We start from the raw sequence: 22,481 nt of genomic DNA, 5'->3' as shown, positions 1-22,481 counted from the left end.
CATGTTTTAAGGGCTTCTTTTATTTCTCATTATCCTCCTCTGACTCTGTTAGTAATAAATTCACTTTGTACCTCTAAGTCAAGCCTATTTTGCCCTTGGAGTGTTTTCTCCCAGTCCTTAGCTCACAAAGCCTTCATTAAATTTTTCTCTCCTCTGCAAAGTTGTGGCAGAGGAGGGTGAATGAGTGACTTTTGTGGGTATCTGGCATTTGGCCAGTGTCAAACCATGACAGAGGCAAAAGTTGGGAGGGAAGCAGCTTGCACTGTGCTAATTTCATTGCAGAAGCTTCACATAATTTGCTGGGAAGAGGCCGACTCTGCCATGGCACTGTCCCCGCCACCAGCCTTCATCCACCATCTCAATGTGCGTGATTGTGTCATCAGGATCAAAAGAAATCTCATCATCTCCATCTGCAAAAATTTTCAAGAAAAGACAGTCACAATGCAAAAAGAACCCCAGAGAGAGCTGGTTCACGTTCTTCCTCCCACCTTCCCCCAGGCAGGAGAAGACAGAACAAGTGCTCTGATAACCCCAAGAGTTTACCTCACCCAACCCCATCCCACAGCACAGATAAAGCAGAGAAAGAGCAAGACTTCACAGATGAAAGATGAAGTTTCTCTGTTCCTGTCCTGCTTTGGGCCAGGACAAGGCTAATTTTTTGCAGTTTTTGGGAGGGGCCATGGCCATGACATGGAGGTTATTCTGTACCACCTCATGTCATTGCCAGGGTGGGGGAAAGGGACTCTTGATTCCAAGAGTTGAGAAAATGTGGTGGAGGGAGCCATCCAATATTGTCTATTGGCGGGTGTTTTTCCATGTGAAAATTTTCTTTTCTTATATCTTTTGTTATTAACATTGTTGCTGTTACTCTTTGCTTTCTTATTGCTGTTTCCAAAATTGTTGTTATCTCAGCCTGTGATCTTTGCCTTTTTTTGCCTCCAATTGGAGAGAAGTGATGCATGCTGGGAGTTCTAAACTGGAGAACACCATTCCTACACCATGATGTTCCCAAGACAGGTCTCATTCTGCTTCCCAGGAAGAAGAAATGTAAACCAGCAAGTCCCATCCTTTCCCCGCTGCAGTGAACCCCCACACACAGCCCTGCGGGCACAGCGCTGTCCCCCAGTGCTGGGGCAGACCCACCTCCTTGGTAATCATAGAGAGCCACTGCGCACATCCCAGGGCTCTGCCCCTCAGAAGCACGGTCCGTGTTCCCTGCAGGACACAGGACACACAGATGAGACAGAGGCTGAAGCATCCACACAGTCCTGGTCAGTGCCACCCTCCAGCCCAGCTCTGGGGAAGCACCTGTCAGCAAGGAGAGGTGCACCACAGCCAGAGCAAGGACTGACTTCCCTCCCCTCCCTCAAGGAGACAGCTGGGTCCTGATTTTCATGCTGCTGTCCCAGGAAAAAGGCTGGGAATAACTCCAAGCTCTTCACTTGGCAGCAATGCCAGCTGTGATGGAAGCACTGACAGCAGCCCATGGTTTGCTCCTGGGCGTGGACAAAGGCTCCCTGCACTCCTCACACCAGAGACTCCACCAGAGCAGGTCCCAGGAACCAGCCATGTGACCAATGGGCTGAACCAGAGGCACCCCCAGGCCCCAGGGCAGGACTTGTCAGGAAACTGCAGCCAGAGCATTGGTCCACATCCAGCTTCTCCCAGGCCTGTGGCAGCCTCCTGCCCAGACCCTGATCCAGCAGATTCCTGCTGTCCAGTCCAGCATCCCATGCAGCTCATCTGCACCTTAGAGCTGGGCAGGGGAGTGGGACACAACCAAGTCTCTATCACAGAAGCTGCTATCCTGACCACAGTAGATTTCAGGATAAAAATTCCCTCTGCAGTTTGTCCCATACATCCAGTGAGGTTAGTGGACAGGTACAAGCTTCCCAAGACATGGGCTATTCTATCAGTACTCACCCAGGTGGGGATGGCTCTGTCTGGGCTCCTGAGGAAGGATCACCTCATAGTCTTCACCTCCATCTCCTCCAAAGTCGTAGATGGCATCCAGCTTTCCCAGCGGGGCTGGCAGCTCCTCGTACTCAGCACCTCCACTGGTGCTGTCACAGTAGTCAGAGGGCTCTGGCAGCTCCTCATAGTCTCCACCAACATCCAAACTTACATTGTAGGTGGGCTGACCCTGGCTGGGGACATTGCACATCTCTGCATCCAGATCTGCTGGCCTTGGTGGCAAAGTGGGTGGTACTTCTTCATCCTCCCTTTGGGCCTCCTGCCGTGAGGTGGGAAAGGGACAGCAAAGTCACCTGCAAGGCACCCACCACAGGCAGCTCTTTGGTGACTCCCAGCACCTGACACAAGGCAGCCCCTTTACTGCTGCCAGGGCACAAATGGAACCTCATTCCCTGCACACCAGGGAAACAGCTGAGCTGCTTGGGCTGTGCTGAACCAGCAGCTGGGATTGGCCCCGAGACCCTTAGGATTCACATGTCTGAACTGTGTTCATACTTCACCACAGCCAGTGGTAGTGCCACTGCACCGACCCGCTCCCAGAGCTTGTCCCATGGGCTCAGCAGTGTCCCATGGGGTCAGGTGCTGTGCAGCCACGGCCCATCCCCAGCCCAATGCTCCCCCTTATCCTTCCAGAGCCTCCCCCACCCTGTGGCTGCCCATAAAGCACAGCTCCTCCAGGTGCAATCCCCTCTCCTGCTCCCCTCCCCAGCTCTCCCAGGCTGCCTTGGTACCTGCTCTCCTGGCGACATGGGCTGGTCCCCAGCAGCGCCCCTGGGTCCCCCTGCTGGCACGGCTGGAGGGGCTGCCCCAGCCCCGGCGGGCTCCTTCTCTCTCGGAGGGATTTCCTGCCAGAGAAAAGCCATCAGACTGCTCAGACCATTTGAACAATGGCTGTTCACGCTCCCAACAGAGCAACTCAGAATGCTCTCCTCCACCTACAAACCTGCTCTGGGCCTGGGCACTCACAGGTTGGTGACAACAGTTGGGCAGCCCCAAAGAGGAGCAGTGTGGGGGGGAGAGCTCCACCCTTAACACCCCTCTATCCTCTGAGTGCAGGAACAGCACCAGGGGGAAGGCAGGTAAACACAGGGGCTGGGGGCCATATCCAGTTTGCTGGGATGCATCCCACACAGACTGCTGGGATAGCAGTGCTGGGGAGCAGTAACCACACTGTTTGCCAGGCACCTGAGGCAAAAGAAGCTGAGGCCAGAGCACAGGTTGAGTGCGGGTATGTCCCTGTATGAGTGTTTGGTGTGCTGAAAAGGAAAGTCCAGTGACAACTGTGAAGCTCAGGGGCCATTCTTGGCAGACGCAGGGAAGCAGTTTAGGCAGGAGGTTACCCTCAAGAGACCAGACAGAAGGACAGGGAGCTGCAAGGCTCTGAAGAAAAGTCTGTGTCACGAGTCTTGGAGAACACGGCAAGACAGCCCTGGCTCACCTGCTGCTGAGCCCGCCGGTGCTCCCGGGGCTGCCGCCTCAGCTGCTCCTCCTGGGCCTGCCTCCTGCTCTCCTCCTCTGCCGACTGCGCCATGTGCTCAAACCGCAGCCGCAGACTGCTGGTGCCACTGCAGGCTCCTGTGAGGAAACGGCTGATTGACCCAGCCCTGCATCTTCCTTCCACCACCCAAGCATCCAGGAGAAACCCAGACCTCTGCCTCTTCCAGAGAAACTTGCAGTCAGCCTCCTTCTCCTGCCCTCCAGCACAGGTTAAACCGTGATCCCACCACAGCACACACCTGCCGGCAGGCTCTCACAGAAGGACTGTGAGGCCCACACCTTCCTAAGCTCAGGGCTAGTACTCAGGTCTCACCTGCCTCCAGGGGTCTTGTTTTCTCATAGGAGGAGGTGGGAGCTGCCATCTCATCAAAGCCAGCAGCACTCTGTGAGAGGAAGTGAAAGAACTGTTCAGCGCATTGGGCAATGCCAGTGCTGCCTTTGGGTACTGGTGATGGCAGGCTTTGTTCCCAGGTACATTTGTCCTCACCTGCACACCTGCCCTGGCCCAGGGGAGGCTGTTGGCTGCAGTCCCCCCTTCTGACACCTCCCTGTCCTGGGGATGTGCCTGTTGCCCCCCAGCCAAGGACACAGGTGTCCCTGCCCAAGAGAGCTGGAAAGGTGCTGTGGAGCCCAGCGGGGAAGGCTGAGCAGTGACACAGGACAGCAGGGCTGGGGATACTCCCTTTACCCTAGCAAGGAGCTGGGGGGATGCCTGGGGGGATGCCTGGCCATCTGCCCCTTCCCCAGACCCAGGGACACTGTGCATCCACCCCGTGGCATGAGGCCTGAAAACACTTCCCTGCTGGACACACAGCTGCCTCACCTGCCACGTGTGTGTAGTGGCACAGGCTGGAAAGCAGCACCTGTGTGCAAACACCTGTGGCACCACCGGCTTCAGGAGGGATGCAGAGAGGCTGGACTGGGAATAGGATTGGTGGGGAGGGTACAGGAAAGCCAAAGTGAGATATAGAAGGCTTAAGGGTTTATCTGCTTTCATGAGAAAACTATTCATGCGAAAAGAACGAGCAGGTAGGACCCACTTCTCAGCCTGACACTTTACAGCAGGTGCTGCCTGCAGGTGTCACAGTAGGCTGCTCTCTGGCCACAGAGAGCAAGGCACAACTTGCCCAGGCATTTTCCTGGGGAAGGCTGTGAGAAGATGAGAGAAAAGAATGTTGAACAATTCTTATCTTCATTTATTGTACTTGTTGTTGTGAACATGTAGAATGTGTAATGGAGATTTGTTTACTAAAGGGTGATTTCTTGACTGGCCGCTAGTGATAGTGTTTAGATTCAATTGACCAGTCTGGTCTATCTGTATTGGACTGTCTGCAAAGGACAATGAGTTTCTTAGTAGGCATAGTATAGTATAATAAAGCAATTGATCAGCCCTCTAGAGTCATGGAGTCAGTGCTAATTATTACCCGGCGGGGACCCATGCTACAATAGCTGACTGCAGCCATGGAGCCCAACAGCAGCTCTGCCCTCCCTGCAGAAAACACACCTGAGCAGGTAAACCAGCCTGCAGGCTCAGAAGCAGGTGTCCACAGGTCACAGCAGAAGCCCAGGCATGCTGTGTATATGACAGTATTTTTATTTTGTGTGAGCTTTAGTCTGCTACTGAGTGTCCAGAACTTTACCAAAGGGGAGTTCAGGCTGCCTGAGAGTCTGTTATGCTCTGCTCTGGTGCAGCGAATTCAGCATTTCTCAATTCCTGAGGACCAGGTAATCTGAAACTTAATTACTTGCCCAAATAATCCTTATTTTTACCATGTTTGTTTGTGCTTCAGTATTCTTAAAATGCACAAATTCATGTTCCCTTTCAGCCAAACAAGAACTGCTTATCTCCTCTCTGCATCCTGCTTCCCAAAAGAGCCACAACCCTTTTACCCAGGCCTCAGGTGCTTTTGCATGTTGTTTTTGACCACATACAAGGTGTGCCTTTTGTCAGTGCGCCTCCATTCACTGTGGTTAAATTCAGAGCTAGCACTAATCTCTTCTGAGGGCAGGACACCATTCCCTCTCTGAGGCAGGCCCAGCCAGCATGCAGCACAGACAGGACCATGGGGGTGGTTTCAGTGTGCTTGCATCCTCCCCTGCTCCCTCGAGCTCCCGAGGACAGTGATGCTGGTGCTGTACCAAACACAGCCCTGTGCCCCCAGCAAAGGAAGGAGGTTTCAGGAAAGGCACCCCCACTCCTCTTCCAAATGCCCCAAAGCCCCAGGAGCTGCATCTTTTAGGCTATCACATCCATGCAGATCACAGCCACTGCAGGACCCCCTCTGGGGACCAAGCCTCCAGGGCACCTGCCAAGCACAGAGCTGGCCTCAGTGCCTCACTCTGAGATGGGACTGTAGATGAGGCTTTGCCTGGTGTCAGCCCAAACAGAAAACCTGAACCAGCAACTTGGTGACCTCTTCTCATGCACAGCAGATTGATCTATGCTAATCCCATTCCTGCTGGAGTTTGTCAAGGTGTGCAGGAAGATTTAGCACCTGAGCAGACCATGAGGAACTCCTTGATAGGAGTGAAAAACCTGCAGAGGGGAACAAACAGCAGAGCAATGAGAGGTGACAGAGAGCCATGAGGAATTCCTGCATTACAGTCTCCCCAGGCAGCATTCCTCTGCACCCTCTGGTTCCATAGCTGTGCACTGGGTACTGGGATCTCAGCTCCACTGGGGGAATCTCTTCTCTTTCAGCTGGGCAAAAAGCAGTCGTTACAGGGAAGCAATTGCGGGCTACAGCAGTCTTACCTTATCCATTCTATCCTTCTGGACTCCATAACTGCCTCCAAACCCCTTGGCATAGTCTGTATGGAAAAAAAAAGAAGTTATTTTAGAGTTTTTTGTGTGCACTTCTGACTTCACTGTGCTGTGACCAGTGATATGAGTTTGCATGTGTTATCTCTAGTTAATTCCATATGTGATGAGACACAGATAAAGCTAAGTGCTCTGGACAGTAGCTTTTAGGACTAATCCCTCCCTCCTTTCAGCTGAGGGCACAGGTGTGCAGGGCTGTAGCCACCAACCCGAGCCCAAGGCACCAGGGTGAGGCCAATCACCCTAGCTGAGTGGAGCGTGGCCCTGTTCAAACATGCTGCACACAAGGCACTCCTGGGATCTGCTCTGCCTCATTCCTCTGTGAGAGCTCGTGCCTTCAGAGCGTGTCTCGTGTGTGCAAAGAGCAAATCTGGGTGGAATCGGGGCAGGGAGGTTACAATGAGCTCATGGTTAGGAACGTCCTTCGCGGGGAAAGGCAGAGCCTGGGAGTCCTGACTGAGGAACCCACACTGTGTGTCCCCCACTGATCCAAGCTCCCACCGACTCTGCCCTTCTGCTTTGGGGTTCACTGCATCTGCAACGTGCTGGACACATTCTGCTTTCAGCTCCAGACACAGGTCTGTGTGTGCTCCAAGGAAACTGCTACTACCTCTGGCAATATTGCCTGACCTCTTTGTGATGCATGGGGCTGCACTTCTTCCTGGTGGTCCCAGCCAAGGGCATTCTTGTCCTGACGATCCCTCTGGACCCCAAACTTCCCACCAAAGCCCACAGAATAGTCTTCAGCCACAGGGATCCAGATCAGGGCATGGAAGAGAACACACAAGGGAGGGAAGGAGACAAGTGGCAGCAGTGTGAGCTCAGGCTGTTCTCACAGGTTTTCCATGCCCAGAACTTAGAGAAAGAATCGAACAAGGCCAGATTTCCCCTCTGGTGTTGCAGCAACAGCCCTCCCTCCTCCTTGGGTACACCATCTGCTATTAGCACCTGTCTGAGCTTCCCCTTCACCCTTCTTTTGGTGATATGCTGTCCAAGAGATCCCTGTGTCCACAGAACTCTTCTGCTCCTCTTCCTTTAGCCTGAACTCTTTTTAGCAGCCATACACTGTTCAATGGCTTTCCTCATCTGGCCCTTCCCAACAGCTCCCTGTAGCTCTTCCACCATTGCAGCAGATTGCAAACGCCCTGCACTGCCCTGCAAGTGTCCATAGTCCCAGTGGGCACAGTCCCCAGCTCCTCCCTGGCACTGCCTGCTCCCCCTCCTCAGCTGGCTCCCCCACCAGCACCCCCAGCCCCTCCAGCTCCCTCAATTTTCCCCAGCTCACCTGGCTGCCGGGGCTCACCTTTCTGAGAGTCATGCTTCTCTACCTGGCTCTTGTAGTCAAATCCCACAGCTGCCTTGTCCACCTTATCCCTTTCCACTCCGTAACGGCCACCAAAGCCCTTGGAGTAATCTGAGGGGGAGCATGGAGTCAAATGCTGCCCCCAGCATGGGGCTGGTGAGGAGAGGATAGGGAGCAGCACTGGGGAGGGCCCCCAGGGAGAAGGGACAGCAGCAGAGATTATGGAAAACACCACAGAAAATGAAGGGTTGGAGGGGACAGAGTGGATGGCAGGAAGCACCACGGATGAGAGCCCACAGGAATGGGAGCACAAGGCAAATGGGCAAAGGGCACCAGGAGACACAGCAGGCCAGGAGGAAAGAAGAAAACAGACATGCCAAGGACAGTGGCACATGGGGCCACAAGGGAGATGGACTGGGAACAGAATTTGAAACAAGAGACAGGAGACTGTGCCACAGCCAACAGCACAGGATACTGGGAGCAGAAGAGAAGCTGGGCAAAGAGTCAAGGGGTCACAAATGCCCATGGACTTGCCTTTCTGGGACGAGTGTTTCTCCACCTCACTCTTGTATTCAAAGCCCAGTGCTGACTGGAACAACAAGGGGAGGATGTCAATCATCCTGAGGGCCAAGATGGGTCTCAGCCCCCCTCCCCTGGGACCAGGCTGTGCTGGCTCCCTGTCTTGTGCTGCAGCACCCGGGGGCAAACAGCACAGCCCCTGGAGAAACAGTGTTCTGCCTGGGTGGGACAGGCCCACCACGGCAGGGCACACCAGCCACCTCCACAGGTGCCCCACACCGTGGGGCCACTGCCCTCACACCAGCTGAGCTGTGCTTCAGCGAGACCAGGGCATAGGGCACACCCTGCATGCCCTGAGCTTTGAGAACAGCCCCAGGCTGGCGTGTGGCAGTGCTCCAGGGCCAGCACAGGCCACAGGTCTGGATTTCAGCTGCACTGTCCAACACACCTTATCGGCTCGGTCCCGCTGGACTCCGAACTTGCCACCAAAGCCCTGGGCTGCATCTGTCTGCGAGGAGTGCTTCCCAACATCAGCAACATACTCGTGTCCTACTGCGCACTGAGAGGAGAGAATGTGACATGAGCATCCATGGGGCACAGGCAGAGGCACCACAGCTGCTCCCACATGCTGCTGACATGCTTGCAGCCACAGGTGACAGGTCCAAGCTGGCTGGGCCATGGTGCCCAGGCTCTCCACGTGGCCTTTGCCAGCCGCAGTTCTGCTCAGAGGAGCCTCGAGGGCTGGCATCTCACAAACGTCCCCACTGCCAGCTCATTAAGCAAAGCGTGGGATGCTGAATGCCACCTGCTCTCAAGTGCTGGTGGAGTTGCATGGTGGATTATCACAGGGTAGACAAGAGAAAAGTGCAGCCAGGCACATACAGCTGAGAACTCCAGGCAGAGCTCTGGCACCTATCTCCTGTTTCTGTATCTGACAGTCAGGGCCAGCAAACCTGGCCACGGGCCAAGCCAGGAACCCACTCTCCCTGCTGGAGGTGCCGTGGCCAGGAACCACAGACACTCTATGCCACAATGGAACAGCTGTGCTCAGACTCTGCTGGACCTCAGTGAGGGTGCTTTTGTTGAGCAACTTCTTGGCCTTTGTCCAGTTTCACAGGATGCTGCAAGTGTTCAGCTTCTGCCCCTTCTCCTGAGGAGCATGTGCAGTTCCTGACTACAACAGCTCTGGCAGGGAGAGCAGGGAATTTTTGAGGACAGTCTTTCTCACCCTGCCATCCTGGTATTGTTCAATCCCACAGTGACCACACCTATGGAACTCTACTTCGATCCAAACATCTCACTTCTGAGAAAGAAGCTTTAAGTGCCGAAAGGTGCAGGAAGAAGCGTGATAATGATTATCACAAAACATAGACCAGATCTGATGTCTAGGGCTTTATCTCAGGGAGATATGAGCTCTCTAATGCAGAATATGAGGAGGGAATTACTACACATTAGTTCTACAAGAACAAGTGGGGAGGCACCAGATTGAATTGTTATGCAGCAGGCTTGAACAGCCCCGAAAGCCTTTCACAGCTAAAGGGAGCATTGCAAAGAAGTTGTAGAGACAAGTTACACAAATGAATTCAAACAGATCCTGGACACAGAGTACGGGCTAGCTGGATATGTGTGAATCCATGCAAACTCTCCATATTCTCCCTTCAGGGTCAGGCCAGAAAACAGAGGTAGGTATCCCCTCCTTTATGAGAAAAGCACTTTTCCACTGAGGCTCAGGGAAGCCTCCCACAGCTGTTACCTTATCCATTCGGTCTCGCTCCGTTCCAAATTTGCCCCCATAGCCATAGGATGCCTTGGGGCCAGTCTCCAGCTCCTTCTTCTTGATGACCTCGTGTTCCTCTGATACCTTGTTCCTCAGCTGATGGATGCTGGAGACAGAGACAGGGCAGGTAGGTGTGGGATTTTGCAGAGCCAAAGCCCAGCAGGACGTACAGGCGGGACCAGCTGTGTTGTGTCCCCGCGGGGCCGCTCCCCCCCGCCCCGGTCGCGGTCCCGGTCCCGGTCCCGCTGCACTCACTCGATGTGCCCGGCGCGGCCAGAGCCCTCGATGGTTTTGGCTCCCCAGCGCTGCTCCCGCTCGGAGATGTCGTTCTGCGGACGAACCGCGGCCGTCAGCCCCGGCCCGCATGGACCCGGCACGGCCCAGGGGTCCCGCGCCCCATCCCCGCCGGGCCGGGGGCTCCGCAGAGCCGGGGCGACACCGGCGTGTGCGGAATTCGCTGTTCGGGAAATGACTCGAGAAACCACAGTGACCCCAGCCCTCGGGCCTGGCCATCGCAGCCTTGTGATGACTTGTAGCTTTGTGGAAGCTCTGAACGTTTATTCGATAAAGTGAAGCATCAATAAAGTATTTCCTAATATACAATAAAGCTGAAAATATGTATATGTGAAATAGAATGAAAGAGTTAATACCAAGTCTTATTTTGTTTATGCTTAGTTTGAATGCTTCCACAACTAGAAGAAATAAAGTGAGCAAAAAAATTTGACAGTGTAGACTTTTCCTAAAACACTAATAACTTGAAACTATGAGAAAGGAATTTGATTTTCTGCCTCAAACTAGAATTTCTTACTGGAAATAGTTGGGCAAGACTGAACTTCACAAACACAGGACTCTTGTCCAACAGGAGAGGCTTATTAGGAAAGTAATAGAGAAACAAATGGAAAATGAAAATCATGATCCTCTATGAATGCAGAGGGTTCCCCAGCCTGAACCCTTCTGCTCTCTCACCAGCTCAACTCAGAGTTGAACTAGATAGAAAACAAGAGTGTAAGAGGCACAGAGCTGCACCTGCACAAGCTGACTGTAAACAGAGTAGGATTTTTCATCTGGAAAAAAGATAAATGAGGGAAATCCTGCATCCTGTACAGTTACAAACAGTGTGGGAAAGAGAAAATTTGTTTGCTGTGTCTTGTAACATATGTTGTAGAGAGGACACGGGAGTTACTCTTGTAACGAGGGAGTTTCTTAAACTAGCAGGTTGGAGAAACCCTGCATATTCTGTACTCCTAAAGTGTCATTACTTGTGGTCAGACACAGGGTATGCAATGGTGTAGGAGGTTCTGGAGACTAAACCTGGAGATGTGTCAGAAGTGGCTCAGACAGGCGAGCTGGCAGTGCCTGCCAAGGGCTGAGGGCACTGGGCTGATCCTGCCCTGTGCTGCAGCCCTGCCGAGCCCTGAGCCTGCCCCAGCAGCAGAGCCCAGGGCCAGGAGCTCTCCACCCCACACCAGGCACTCACCACGAAATCGGGATCCGTGTCCCAGTCATCTCCCTCAGCCTCCACTTTCACTGACACGTTGTGTCCCACAACTGCTTTCCACATCTGCACAACAAGGACATGCTGTCACCCAGGGTGGCCACGCACGGCCACAGCTGGCTCACACTCAGCCACAGCAGAACCTGGGCTGGAAGGGGCCCTTACACGCCACCTGTCCTCACACATCTGTGGTAAATAGGTATGATTCGTGCTGACAAAATTGAAACAGTAATCAATATTGATACAGTAATTAATATTTGGAAATAATAAAGCAGTTAAAAAGTGTCATGCCAAGAAAGAAAGGGAGGTTCCACCCCCCTTCCTGCAGATGTTCAAGGACAGGAAAAAGCAAGAGATAACAGTTACTAAAAATTAACAGAAAGAAGGGAAAATCTGGTTGGGTCCCAGGAAAATGCCAGCTATAAGAGATTTATTGCTTTGATGCTTAAATGTACTAATATGTTAATATGTTAGTTTTGGCTTACATTGTACTGGCTTGGTGCGCATGTGTAACCCAAGGGTGAGTTGAAGGACATCGAAGAAGGGGAGAGGCCTTCATCAATGACGACCCCCAAAGACTTGTGCAACCACCAAAATGAGTGGTGGAGCATGCGTGGTAAAGGTGGTGATGAGGCAGAGGTAGAAGTGTGATGAATCGAAAATGGGAGGAGATGGTATTGACACATGGCATGTAAGGGGGGAATCTTCACTTGGCAAGCTCGTACGTGAGGTGGCAAGGGACCAGAGCCCTGCACTCTGTACCCCGCTGTTATCCTTTGCTTATGCGCTATTATTGGAACCAAATTATCCCTTATTTTTAATCAAATTATATTGTCAATATATTTTCTAAACTATTCAATTAAAATTGCTGCTACCTCAAATATTGTTTGGGGTTTTTTTATGATGGGATAATTGGGCAAACATAACACATCTGTCCCTCATATAGCACAGGCACCCCCAGAGAGCTGCTTCTGAGCCCCAGCATGTCTTACAGCAAAACACACAAGGAGTATAGGTGTAAACCATGGCCTTCATGCACCCTGACTGCAGTAGGAACACACACATTATAATGTAAATGAATGCTGGCATCCAGTTACCAGATTCTGCTTTTCCAACACACATTAATTTTCTGTGCTGCGGGAGGCTGTTCCCTGAGTTACCCCTGCTATTAGTTCAGTTGCACACACCATGGCATGCTCCAGCACCATGACACTGTGCTGTTGGAACTGAGGTGGATTCCTCAAGCCTCCGTCTGCTTTTCAACCTTTTAATCCCTGCCCATGGCCTAGGGAAGGGTCAGAGCAAGGCTGGACAGTGGTGTGACAGTGCCGGTGCTGTGTGGGGTTCATGTCTGTCACGTGGAGAAAATGGGAAATGGGGCTAAAAGCATGGAAGATGTAGGGCTAAACTGGCTCAGGCTGTGGTGGAACTGCTCCTGCAGGCCTGGAGGAAGTGATGGGCCCAGGAAGAGGAAGTTAAAAGTAATGTGAAATCTAAAACAGCTACATTTCATTTTCAAGGTGACAGTGAAAAAACCATGATGAAAAAGCCCCCCTAAAACAACTGAGTTTTTCCAAAATGAGAGACAGAGAGAAAAGATTAGTTTGCTGCCCCTACACCCCAGAGCAATTACTCTCATCAGAGCTCCATCCCTTCATATTCCACCCCTTTTTCTGCCTACTGTATTGAGAAACTGCAAGTTCTCTGTGTCGCCCAAAGCAGCTTTCTCGTGGGGCAGAGAGAAAGATGGAAGAGAATGTGCAGGAAAGACTGAGCTGAGCCCTGTTCTCGATCACACCAAACTGTGACCAAATCAGCAGGAAGGAAGAGAGCTCCTGTGTGCAGGATCTTCAGTTAACAGCAGCTTTTACCATGTGCTCAGCTGTGCTAACCCCTCACTCCCACGCCTGTGTGGAAGCCTCAGACAGTCCTGAGCTCTTGGGGCAGTTGCTCTCTTTGAAAGCAAATTGTTTTTGCTGAATAATTAATAATTCTCTGTTTATGCTAAGTAATTAACTGTCCCACATCAAAATGGGACTGCTGAAGTGAATAACCTTCCGGTTTAGTGAGTGCACTGCTCAGTTCCGAGCTGTCCTTTCCAGAGAACCAGCACTGTAAGATCAGGGAGCAAAGAGAACAGAAACCAAATAAGCACAGCAGTGACGATTCTTTCTTTTGTTAAACACAGGCCAGGTAGTCAGCTAAGAGAGAAGATAAAGGGTTAAGGCAGATACACAGTCTGTATTTAGGTTTTAGGCCTTCTCCAGGTGCCTCAGGATCACAGCCAGTCTGTGACATTGCCCACTGGCAGCAATCTGGTGCCAAACTGGATACAGTTAATTGCAATTAGAAGCAGGGGGTGTGGAAACGCTCGTGTGGACAACACAGCCCCTTCTAACACCTTTCTTCTCCTTTTCCTGTCTCTCATTTTTTGGTATCTCTCATGCCAAAGATTTTTAAAGTTTGTTGCTCATTTTTGTAAAGCATAAACCAACAATAATAACTGGCTAGCACAGGGCTGCTTATCATCAGGGCAGCTGATTTGAGCTCAAATAAGATGGTGCAAGGTTTTAAATACTGCTGTAAATGGTTCTTGACCACCCATTCTCCAAAGCCACTTGCCATGCATTGTGGGAACCATGACAAACCACAGGCTGTAATCGCATCACAGGGCTCTGTCATATGAGAAATATCTGTCCATATGAGAAATATCAGTCAGGGTAGCATCTCAATCCTTTTTTGTCCCATTTTCCCCTAGGAAAACATCCACTACAGCACCAATACAGGGCTACCATACAGCACAGTCGTGCTGGTAGATTTGGAAATGTGGTTTTTTAGAGCCTCAAATACAAGAACCACAATGATGACAGCACAACAGCCTGAGAAGCAAATGTCGAGCATTGTCGACTTAAACATGCTCTTAGCCCGCCAAAAACCATACTTTTTTGTAGTAATTTCTCACTTTCTACTCCCAAAACCCCCTCAAGTTTTCTTACCTTTAAAGGCTCACCAGTTCCTGCTGGCAAACTTGCTGCTTTTTGCTCAGGCACCTGCTGCCAGTGTCAGCTTTGGGCCTGTGTCTGCTCTGAGTTCCTGTTTCTCTTCAGCACTTTTCACTTCCTGCACCCCAGCCCCCAGCTCTAGAGCTGGCCCCAGTGCTGCAGTTCCCCTGCAGGCTGCCTCTGCCCTGAGACACCGATGCAGTGCAGACACACAGTTCCCCCATCTGCACACTGGAACCCATCAAGTCCCAGCACACTTGTGTTTTAAAGATGACTTTCACATGGGTGTAAAAACCAAAGTTCTGGTGGAGGCACAAATCCTGGAGCCACATCTTGAGCATGCCGTTTACTTTCAATATCTCTCCCCATTACTTGGAGGCTTGAGGAGAACACTAACTGTGCTCCTGAACCTTTGCCCATTCTGTCCTGGGGCCTGAAAACTGCTTTGATCAAACTTGGGGTTCCTGTTGCAACATCACCAGTACCCACATGAGAGAACCAGAGTGGGCACAGTCCAAAGGCTGCACTGAACTGAAGTCAGTTGTCCAGTGGCATCTGTCTCAGGCTCCTGGGAGGCAGCAAGCACTCCTGAAAAGTCCAGCACATGGGTGCTTTCACTGTGCTCAGGAGCAACTTACCTGTGACTGCACCCTCTGTTGTTTCTCCTCAGAACTGGCCTTAATGCAGCTCTCATTATCAGGGGTGGGTTGATCTGCCCAGGGTGAGGGCACCTGCACAGGTTCCTTGCAACTCCTCATGAGCTTTGTCTGCCATTCCCAGATCCTCACACCGGTCCTGTAAAGGGAGCTGAGAGGATCAGGAGGGCACCCCTTAGAGCTCCATGCAGTGACTTGTACCCACCCCTCCCTACACCCCTGGTGCTGCCTTCCTCCTGGCACATAACCAGACCTGGCCCAGCCTCAGTGGTGCTGCCAAACTGGCATGGGTGTTCGAGGATGACAGAGCACAGCTTCGTTGGCTGACCTTCCTTCTCAGCCTTAATTGAAGATAGATCAAAAATCAAGGCAGGACAGGTCTATTGGACAAGAAACAAAATGTTGAAATGTTTGAGACAGGAACCATCAGCTAAAAGGCCCCATCTTTCATCAGGTCAAACCACAAAGCTGTTCAGTCAGACTATGCTTAGCAGACTAGGAGATCCTTTTGAGGTTGTATTCCTACATTTCATCTAAGCTATAACTGTTCTGTCTGTAGGTACAAAACATTTAAATGTATCTGAGGCATCAGAATCATGCCTTTCTTCAGTTCAGGAAAAAATGCATGGGCTTTAAGGAAACATACTTTGCTTATAATCCTTGCTCCTGTTAAACACAGTGGAAATATTATCTACAGCCTTACAACAGCCCAATGCTGGCTTTTGTTCCAGCAGTGGTAGGGGGCTGTAGTAGTGACTATGAACAAGGGTACCTGGTTTTGGCCACAGAAAGTTGGGACAGTTGAACTGTCCCATCTGAATGACCAGCACGTTCTAGCTCATTGTTGCCAACTTCTGTCTGTCCTGGGGTTACACAACTCTAACAAGGTGCAGTGCTCAGGCTAATGTGGAAAAACAAACCAAAACAGGTATTGTTTTACTGGAATCACTTTCACGATGCATGCAATGGTCTGGGTTGGAAGGGATCTTAAAATCATTAGTTCCACACATCCCTGCCATGAGACATTGCCCATTCAGGTGCTATTTCCTTATTCTGTCAGCTGAAAAAGGCTGAACAAGAGGTGAGATAGGGGAAAAAGGTCATCACCTAGGCATTCCCATTGTATAAAGAAACAGCTTGTGCAGCGATCACACAAGGCAGTGCACACAAAGGAGACCTGCAGTCCCACCGTGTCCCACAAGGTGTGCTGATACAGCAGCACTACACCCTCCACTTGCAGTTACATGGCAATGTTACACAAACTCCATCTGAAAAATAAACTTTATTATACATACAGGAGTTCTTACCCCAGGAAGATATAGACAAACTATTTGGTCATTGAATTTGACATAGTTAGAGGAAGTTCACGCTGATAATCACAGACAGTCCACAAGAGGATATCTAGTGCCAGTGCTCTGGACCTGCCAGAGATCCAGCTGGTTCAGCTACCAGTGAAATCAATCCACCCTCAAACAGGCTTTCTGCACTGGCTAGAGCAGCTTAGTTTACCACCAATATCAAAAGAACTACCTCTTTCCCATGGGAAAAATGTGACTGTTAATGCTCTACTGAGAGGCAGATAGGATTCTCCTGGCCAGTATTCTGAATGAAACGACCACTCAGGATCTGGCAGCAAATGCCACTGAACTTCCTTTGCATTCAACATTCTCCTTTTGGAAGAGGGCAGTCTCAAATCCAGGAGGTTTTCAGAAAACAAATGGAACTATATCCATATTTCCATATATCATAAAAGATTCAGTCCATTTGCATCATTTGATTTGGGTCCAAACATGCCCCAACACCAGCACCAGCTTTCTACACCAGAGGGTTCTAAAACCAGAAGGTTTTAAATTCTGGCTCCTTCCTCAGCACAAGGGAAAGAGTTTATTTCTGGAGTTTCTGCGTTTGCTTTGGGCCCACACAGCACATTATGCACCCCTTCAACACAGCCTGTGCAGGTTCAGTCTCGTGACGAGTATTTAGTGGATGAGAAGGCAGGAGCAGGGCTGCTCTACTAGAGGTAAGGCAGCACCTTCCATCATAAGAGGTGCACAAATGCTATTAATAGGAGGATTTTTAACTTAAGAGCTAAAAGGTTTCATGTTTCCTATTCATTTTAAATAACTAACTGGCATTATTTTACAGACTTTTCAGGGCAGACATATGACTGATTTTAAATGGAATGCTCACCAGGGCCAGATATACTAATTTTGGCCCTTCTTCAACAGGAGATGCAACTGAGCAGGAAACATGATTTTAAAATTCACATTCCTTAAAGTGCCTATTACTTCCTTAGGATATGCATTTCAGACAGCTCTGAGCCATGGAGCAAATCTAAGGGGTGGAAGAAAGGGAAGACAATTCTCTTATATCCAGCTACAATGTTCCCCCAACCCCACTTATGGATTCAGCCTAAGAGGGGGAAGATTGTGCAGTTGTAGAAGTGCTGAAGAACTGCAGCAACTCAAGAGTATTTTTCTTATTCCTACTGCAGCACAATACCATCTAAAACGAGTGGTACAGCTTCCAGGTACAGGAACAGATGCTGTCCTTGAGGCTTGCAGCACAACCCTGGCTCAGAAAACGAACCACTCTCATAGAAACAACCAAGGGAAGGGCAGATCTCCTGGGAGCAGCTGCCCCCAGCACCAGCACTGGCAGCAGGGGCTGGGGGCAGCTGCTGCTTCAGGGCTGGTTTGGGAAAGGCTGCAGCTGGGACAAGTGCTGCCCTTCTGTGAGGGCGTGCAGGCCCTCAGCATGCACAGGGCTGAGGCTGAGGAAAAGCTGCCACTCCTGTTCACAGGTGGCCTGTGAAGCACAGGGCTGAGGATCGAGGAAAAGCTGCCACTCCCATTCACAGGTGGCCTGTGAAGCACAGGAAGAGCAGGACATGGAGAGCAAGCAGATACGTGGCCACCAGCAGGGGCAAGTGGGCCCGGGAGCGGAAGAGAGAGCGCAACAGGCGTCGCAGTCCAGGAGTACTCCGGCTCTGGAAGAGTAAAGAGAGAGCAGTCACTACAAGGAGTGGCTGTGGCCCCAGCTGCCTTCATTCAGAACTCTCCAGACCATGGAGATAAGTTTGTTTAAGCTAATGAGCATAAACCTTCCCCAAATTGCTCCACTGTCAGGTCCTAACACTAGGGCAATCCTCAGGAAATGCTCCCCTTCCCCTGCTCTCTGCAGGCTGTCCATGAACCAGCCCCAGCCAGTTTTGTTTCCAGCATGGTGAGAACAGAAAAACTACACAGTCCTCGACTGATTTATGTGTGTCTACAGAGGAACTAAAGTGCTGTGGGTTCACAGTTTCTTGAAGCAGCTGGGGCTCACATATTGACAGCTGTGAATGTTAAATTCTTACTCTGCTGGAATTATTGTCCATGGAGTCGATCAGCAAGGACTGCTCATGACCTGGAGTCATATCAATGCTGGCACTTAAGGAAGATGACCACTCACTTGACTGCAACCTGCCACAACAAATATGAAATTCAGTTTTTTATTATGATGCTCCAAATCAACACTGCAATCAAGCTTAGGAAAGAAGTTATTTCTCAAAAAAGGAAACAACCCCTGCAAGCAAACCCTGGTTTCACTTGCCAAGAGCTGGTTCCATTTGAACAGGTCTCATGCCTCCTGAGCTCACATTGAGCAAAAGAACAGGGTGGCCCAGCTAGCAGGAGTCTTTCTTCCTTTCAAGTGAAATTTTATAGTGTGACTTGAAAAAAGCCAGGGCAGCTAATACATCTGTATGCTTTAAATTCTATGAAATTATTTTGGAAGCCAGTTCTGGCTGCAATAGTGCTGGTTCTTCCTATTTTCTAGTGACAGAGGTAGTAGTCACATCCTGGAGCTATGGTTTATTAGTGAGATCAGCTGCAGGAGGCTTTTATAGACTTTAATGCCAGAAGGAGCTATAGTTGTCCAAACCTTGTAGCAATTACCAGGGAACTTCATCCAGAATTCTTCCATACAGACCATTATTTTTTGGCTAAATCAGCAAGTGTGTCAGAAGAAAGGCATTGTTTTCATGTAAAAGACTCTACTAGTCCATAACTCCAGTTATTGAACTACCAGGAAATGCACAGCACATGTGCCTACAATCAGGTCATGTGCTAAAACCCCCTCCATAGTCAATAAGGAGAATCAAGCGTTTTGAACCTGCTGCTCACTGCATCCTAATCCCAACACCTAGTCCAGATCAGCTGCCTTTGCTCTGCTGACTCTCAGGGCATCCATGCAGTGCCCTGAGATGGGCAGAGCCCTGTGCAGTGCAGACAGCAGTGCTGGAGAGTGGGCACAGGGCAGCACAGGGGGCTGGGCTGAAACTAAGCCTGGGAAAAGTGGACAAAAGTCCTTTCTCCTAAGTGTTTAATTGTTTCTCAAGAACCAAATTAACGAAAAGTTGATGTTAATTGGCAATACATTAAAAATTAGTGACATTCTTCAAGTCAAAACTGTTTCAGCCATGACAGACAGGTGCTTACTGAGCAGACAAATCCCCTGGAAGCATGAGAATGCCTCTTCAGCCTGCACCCAATTCTCAGTCTCCAAATTGTATTTTCTGGTAGTTAATTTAACTAATTGAGCAAGTTGGCATCTAATTTCTAGACAGAACTTGTCTTCATGTCTAATCATTTGTCTCATCCTATCTGCCTACAATTGAAGGAACAGTAGCCCAGGGAGATTGTGATGTCTTCCTCTTTGGAGATGCTCAACACCATCTGGACAGGGTCCTGGGCAACTGGGTCTAGGCTGAGCAGGGGGCTGGGCCACATGGTCTCTGGAGGCCCCTCAACCTCCACCCCTTCGGACCCCCACCTTCAACCTTTCTGTGATTCTGCCACAGACACGGTAGCTGTCTCTCTGCCACCAGTGCCATTTGACAGAAGGATATGATGAAGTGCATATGAAAAACAGCTAGAACCAGCACACTTCTGTGGTGATAGTGTTTGTTTGCTCAAGCTGCCTCACCTCCTGATCTGATCCTGTGCTGCAAAAAGAGCCTCCTCTGCAGCAAGACGACGGTCCCGCTCTTCCTCCAGCTGCTCCTCCAAATACTTCATATCCTGCTTTATGCTGCTATGTAAGCGTTCTGTTTCAGACAACCTGTCAGAAAGTAACACAGCATATGCCAAAAAGGCACAAATCATGGACCATTGTGTTTCTATTGTATTCACTGATGCAGTGTGTGAACAGACTCAAATTACCTCCCAGCTCACAGAGGAGACTTAATCATCTTTACTATATATAAACTATTTGGAAAACATGAGAGAAGATAAATCTCTTGAAGCTTCAGTTTCACATCAGAAAGGAGTTCCCTGCCTCTGTCACCATGGGTCCACCTTCTGAAAATTATTTTGAAAGGGTTTGAGGAATCATGTGCTAGATCTTAGTTTCAGAAGGTTACAAGGAATCCTGTGCTACATCTTAATTCCAGACACGATCTCAGTCTACAACCCTGAGACCAGGACCATTGATATACTTCAGCAGCTACTGAGGATGCAGCCTACCAGATCCAAGATGCTGGTTTGGCTGGCATTGCTGCTCTATGTTATCCTTGTGTTTTTTTGAAGCTCTAATCCAAAGAGATAACTAATGACAGCTACTAAGTGCATACAACAGTTCCCCCAAGTCCACAAGATCCTGGTGTGGGACTGAGTTTTCCCAACACTCTGGTGCAGAGTAAAGGCATCAGGCTCATCACTAGCCTCAAGGCCTCCACAGGACCAACATCCCCACCCCTGTTTTCTCAGACTTTCTTTACCTCAGCTGCAGCTCCTGCAGTTCAGGTGTGTAAGTGCCTCTCTGTGACTCATTCTTTTCTTGGGGTGCTCCTGGAGCAGCATCTGTTGCAAACAGCTCCTGAAAGAACACAGGAACATACTGCAAACTGCACTGAATCAAGAGGACACACAGCCACTACAATGCTGGACAGTTCACAGAGCCACTTGAAGTGAGCTTTTCCCCGCTGTGCAGCAAGCCTGGCCCCCTTACCATGCTCTTGTCTGCAGCCTGCAGCTCCTGGAGCTGCCTCTCGAGCACCAGGCAGCGGTTCAGGACCTCGCTGTAGTGCTGATGGCTCTCATAGGTGCCCCGACTGCTCCCTCGGAGCTGGAGGGAGAGGGCATTTTTCTCCTCAAAAACCTGAGATAGCTGAGAAAAGAATACAATCAGCAAGCAAAGAAATTGATTTTGTGAAAGCAAAATTGTTCTCTATCTAGTTGAGGGTAAGAGTTCTCTTAAGAACACATAACTGCCTCACTGCCCATCACTAATGTCAAAAGATCAGTGACAATCTCCAAGAGTAGCTTGTGGCAAAGGTTTTTGCAACAGGAGTCTCAAAACATCAAAGAGATGTACAGAATACTACACGTCCAGAAAAAGATTTCTAAAGTGCTGATATTGACCTAAACCTTTCAGAAATATCATCAGTGAATTATTATTTTATATTCTCATTTTCTCCTTGAACCCAGCTCTCTTTCTGAAGATGAATAAATTCTGGGTCTTCCATTTCAGTGTGGGAATTGACCGATTGTGATTCTGCACTGAAATGCAGGAAGTTTCAAGCTGGCAGGCAGAAGTGAAGATGATGAGCTAGCCTTCCCAAGGAGGGACTTCCTTCAGCAGCCCAGAAAGCAGGAGGCTAGGAAGTGCTCCTGGAAATAGACATGGAATCTGCAAAAAACTTTCTTCATACGGTCTCACTCTCTGGTCCTTTTGGCCTTCATCTCCCCCATTCAACTTCTTTCCCCCACTGTCCCCTCCATCTGTCCTCTCTCCTCCCCTCTCCCCTTCTGTCACCTCTTTTTTTCCTCCCTCGCCTTCTTCTGTCCTCCTTTCTCCCTTTGGTCACCTGGGAGAAAGGGCACTGAACGGCAGTGGCAGAAAAGCTGCTGGTTCAGACCCTGTCCCTGAGCCTGCTGGATGGGATCTGCCTGAGGCCTGGATGTCCTTCTGGTCCATAGGAACAGCTGTCCCACTCATGGCTTCCCTCTGCAGAGCTCTGGCTCTCACAGCTGGCAGATAGATGTCCTTCTGGTCCATAGGAACAGCTGTCCCCCTCATGGCTTCCCTCTGCAGAGCTCTGGCTCTCACAGCTGCTCACTGAGGGAGAGCAGTGCAGGACATGGGTGATGGGCTCTGCTGCTGTGCCAGCCCTGTTCAGCAGCAGTGAATTCATCACTGTGATTCTAACACTGCTTTTCTGAGAGATGTATTTCTGATTTTGTGTTACTTCATTGAATGCCTGCAAGGACATATTGTAATAAAATCCCAATATTACCAGGCGGGACATGCCTGGGCTCCTCTGACCCTAGCTGCTGGGCCAAAGGCGGCAGCTGTGGTGTTTCACCTCAGAGACACCTTTGGCTGGCTGGAAGTTGCAGCTTGCACTCGGAACAAGTCCAGGCATGGTAGAAACTCAGTTTACCTCTGGTGGAA

At 50.2% G+C, this 22,481-nt stretch overlaps 2 protein-coding genes across 6 annotated transcripts in view; both read right to left on the bottom strand.

The window, feature by feature from the left end:
- Positions 1-15,165, bottom strand: LOC139585628 (hematopoietic lineage cell-specific protein-like). Of its 2 annotated transcripts, none has more exons than XM_071418442.1 (15): positions 15,027-15,165; positions 11,369-11,452; positions 10,147-10,220; positions 9,868-9,997; positions 8,563-8,673; positions 8,130-8,184; positions 7,596-7,706; positions 6,923-7,033; positions 6,227-6,282; positions 3,785-3,854; positions 3,413-3,549; positions 2,706-2,819; positions 1,924-2,233; positions 1,144-1,215; positions 1-410 (listed from the first exon to the last, which is right to left on the bottom strand). In XM_071418442.1, exons 1-15 carry the CDS (start codon positions 15,144-15,146, stop codon positions 274-276), a joined length of 1,692 nt encoding a protein of 563 aa, XP_071274543.1. In that variant the 5' UTR covers positions 15,147-15,165; the 3' UTR covers positions 1-273. The 2 variants fall into 2 exon arrangements, with proteins under 2 accessions (XP_071274543.1, XP_071274544.1); XM_071418443.1 differs by lacking the exon at positions 15,027-15,165 and adding an exon at positions 14,383-14,527.
- A 1,142-nt stretch (positions 15,166-16,307) lies between these two features.
- Positions 16,308-22,481, bottom strand: part of GOLGB1 (golgin B1) — a 41,677-nt gene continuing 35,503 nt past the window's right edge. For all 4 annotated transcript variants that reach the window (XM_071418477.1, XM_071418479.1, XM_071418478.1 and 1 more), the window contains 5 exons: positions 21,036-21,194; positions 20,806-20,903; positions 20,013-20,147; positions 18,403-18,508; positions 16,308-18,033 (listed from right to left, as the gene is read on the bottom strand). In XM_071418477.1, the coding sequence (XP_071274578.1) occupies positions 17,899-18,033; positions 18,403-18,508; positions 20,013-20,147; positions 20,806-20,903; positions 21,036-21,194 (633 nt within the window). In that variant the 3' untranslated portion in view covers positions 16,308-17,898. The remainder of the gene's footprint in view (positions 18,034-18,402; positions 18,509-20,012; positions 20,148-20,805; positions 20,904-21,035; positions 21,195-22,481) is intronic.

This window comes from Agelaius tricolor, unplaced genomic scaffold, assembly GCF_023055355.1.
Source record: "Agelaius tricolor isolate 1412-34295 unplaced genomic scaffold, bAgeTri1.0.p SCAF_86, whole genome shotgun sequence".
Taxonomy (NCBI): domain Eukaryota; kingdom Metazoa; phylum Chordata; class Aves; order Passeriformes; family Icteridae; genus Agelaius; species Agelaius tricolor.
The sequence above is the reverse complement of the archived record's forward strand: the minus strand, read 5'-3'. Positions and strand labels throughout refer to the sequence as shown.

What these genes read in the sequence shown, in the direction of transcription:
- LOC139585628 (XM_071418442.1), bottom strand. Translation starts at nt 15,146, where the DNA reads ATGAGGAGTTGCAAGGAACCTGTGCAGGTGCCCTCACCCTGGGCAGAT. An exon ending in AACAGAGGGTGCAGTCACAG is followed by an intron (nt 11,453 to 15,026) that starts GTAAGTTGCTCC and finishes CTTGTTGTGCAG; the next exon opens with ATGTGGAAAGCAGTTGTGGG. An exon ending in GAAGCATGACTCTCAGAAAG is followed by an intron (nt 7,034 to 7,595) that starts GTGAGCCCCGGC and finishes CTGTGGCTGAAG; the next exon opens with ACTATTCTGTGGGCTTTGGT.